Source organism: Aplysia californica, unplaced genomic scaffold (assembly GCF_000002075.1).
Source record: "Aplysia californica isolate F4 #8 unplaced genomic scaffold, AplCal3.0 scaffold00324, whole genome shotgun sequence".
NCBI classification, from domain to species: Eukaryota; Metazoa; Mollusca; class Gastropoda; order Aplysiida; family Aplysiidae; genus Aplysia; species Aplysia californica.
The window spans coordinates 221813-223973 of record NW_004797594.1 but is presented as its reverse complement, the minus strand read 5'-3'; the positions used below and the strand labels follow the sequence as shown (position 1 = coordinate 223973).

The window sequence follows — 2161 nt, the reverse complement described above, 5'->3', positions numbered from 1 at the left end:
GAACCCGGGATCTGCCACTGGCTCTTACTACGCTCTGGACAGGTCAGTCTCAGTGTGTGTGTTTGTGTGTGTTTGTGTGTGTGTGTGTGGAGCACGAGGGAAAGTTCTTCCTGAACCCGGGATCTGCCACTGGCTCTTACTACGCTCTGGACAGGTCAGTCTCAGTGTGTGTGTGTTTGTGTGTGTGGAGCACGAGGGAAAGTTCTTTCTGAACCCGGGATCTGCCACTGGCTCTTACTACGCTCTGGACAGGTCAGTGTGTGTGTATGTGTGTGTGTGTGTGTGGAGCACGAGGGAAAGTTCTTCCTGAACCCGGGATCTGCCACTGGCTCTTACTACGCTCTGGACCGGTCAGTGTGAGAGAGAGAGAGAGAAAGAGAGAGTGAGTGTGTGTGTGTGTGTCTGCGTCTGTGTCTGTGTGTGAGTGTGCGTGGAGCACGAGGGAAAGTTCGTCCTGAACCCGGGCTCCTCCATTGGCTCTTACTACGCTCTGGACAGGTCAGTGTATGTGTGAGTGGGGGTGGGGGAGGGGGTGTGCTTCAGTTTGCTGCTCAATAGTGAAAGAGATACATACACACAGTTGGCTGGGGAAAAAATCACCTACTGACAGTCCGAGTTGAAACACTTTCTATTGTTGCACTTTATGGATCTTGTCTTTGAAGTAGGAAATAGGACTATGCATTTCCGGGGTGGTCTTGTTGGGGGAAAGTGAATTCACAAAACAATGCAAACTGAAATGCTTTACTGGTATTTTGATATATATATATTATGTGTTCTACTTTTACTTTTAATGACACCCCCCCCCCCTCCCCCCCAAAAAAAGAGAAAAAAGACAGGAAGCAGAAAAATGTATTCTCTCCTTGAATGTGTCAGAAATGGTATTAAGAGGGAATTTTGTTTTGTTTCTTCCACAGCAATGTCATTCCATCTTTTGTGATCTTGGACATTCAGCAGTCGACCGTCGTGTCGTACATCTACAAACTCATCGACGAAGAGGTCAAAGTTGAGAGGATAGAGTACCGCAAGTCGTAGAGAATACGAGGTTGCTCACACCATGTGATATATTCACTGTCATTTTGTCTTATCGTTTTATCTGTGAGAGTGCTCGGTGGGTGTAAAGTATTTGTATTGCCTGAAATGAATGTGTTATCCCTCTGTCAATTAGTATTGGTACTTTGGCTTTGAGTTTGCATTTTTTTTTTTTTTTCAAACTTTGAGTATGAAAAGATTTCAATCGGTGCCGTGTTACATTATCGGTCAGTTTTGCGGTTCTATGGTTCTGTGCAATAACAGAAATTTGTTCCTTCTCTTTTTGACTGGCTTTTCTTAGGTAAAGCAAGTGGGTTGTTTGTTTGTTTTCCTTTTTTTTTGTCCCCTAGATATGTAGGCGCCCCGCTATACTTGACTTCTCAAAAATGTACTTTTTCGTTTTATATTTCTTAAAATTAAGTTTTCCCTCCCCTCCCCCCCTGCAGTATCATGTACAGTGCAACTCCGTAATATTGATGATATTGGTTTATGCAGACAGTTTCATTCTCATATCACACGTGTTTTCACTGCCATTATGTATAAACCAGCATATTTAATTTGAGTTGGCGTTATTCTTATTATTGGCACGTCCAGAGCATTCTTTCACTGGGGGTCTTGTAATCACCCTTTAAAACAAAACAAAAATTCCTCTCTTGTAATCACTCTAACAAAACAACAAAATTCTTCTCTTGTAATGGTCTTTGCGTTGTCAAAAATTGAATGTACATGGTATTAGTGTTCTAGCAGAATGTGAAATAATGGTCTTGTGTATTCATCTATGCTGAAGGTATCAAATGTGGCGTCGGTGGCCTAGTGGTTAGGCTCTCGGACTCGCAACCGTAAGGTCGTGGGTTCGAATCCTGTCAGGGACCTGACGTTGTGTCCTTGGGAAAGGCACTTTACACGAATTTTCCTCACTTCACCCAGGTGGGAATGGGTACCCGGCTATAGACAGCGAAAGATCTTGTCAGTTTGTTAGTGTTTGAGGGCTTAATCGGCTGCTTGCACTGTATGCTTCCCGGGAAGCTGAGAATGTTTCGGAGTGTTCTATGGTCTGCTGGGGTAATAATATAGACGTGTAAAGTGCATAGAGCCTGCTGTTGAGCGGGGATATGCGCTATACAAATGCTAT

The 2161-nt window shown here is 43.8% G+C and overlaps 1 protein-coding gene across 2 annotated transcripts in view; it reads left to right on the top strand.

Moving 5' to 3' along the window:
* LOC101854101 (vacuolar protein sorting-associated protein 29) overlaps positions 1-2161 on the top strand; it is a gene marked incomplete at its 5' end in the record, with an annotated part of 5335 nt that overhangs the window by 2107 nt on the left and 1067 nt on the right. For both annotated transcript variants that reach the window (XM_035970822.1, XM_035970821.1), the window contains 1 exon segment: positions 915-1816. In XM_035970822.1, the coding sequence (XP_035826715.1) occupies positions 915-1032 (118 nt within the window).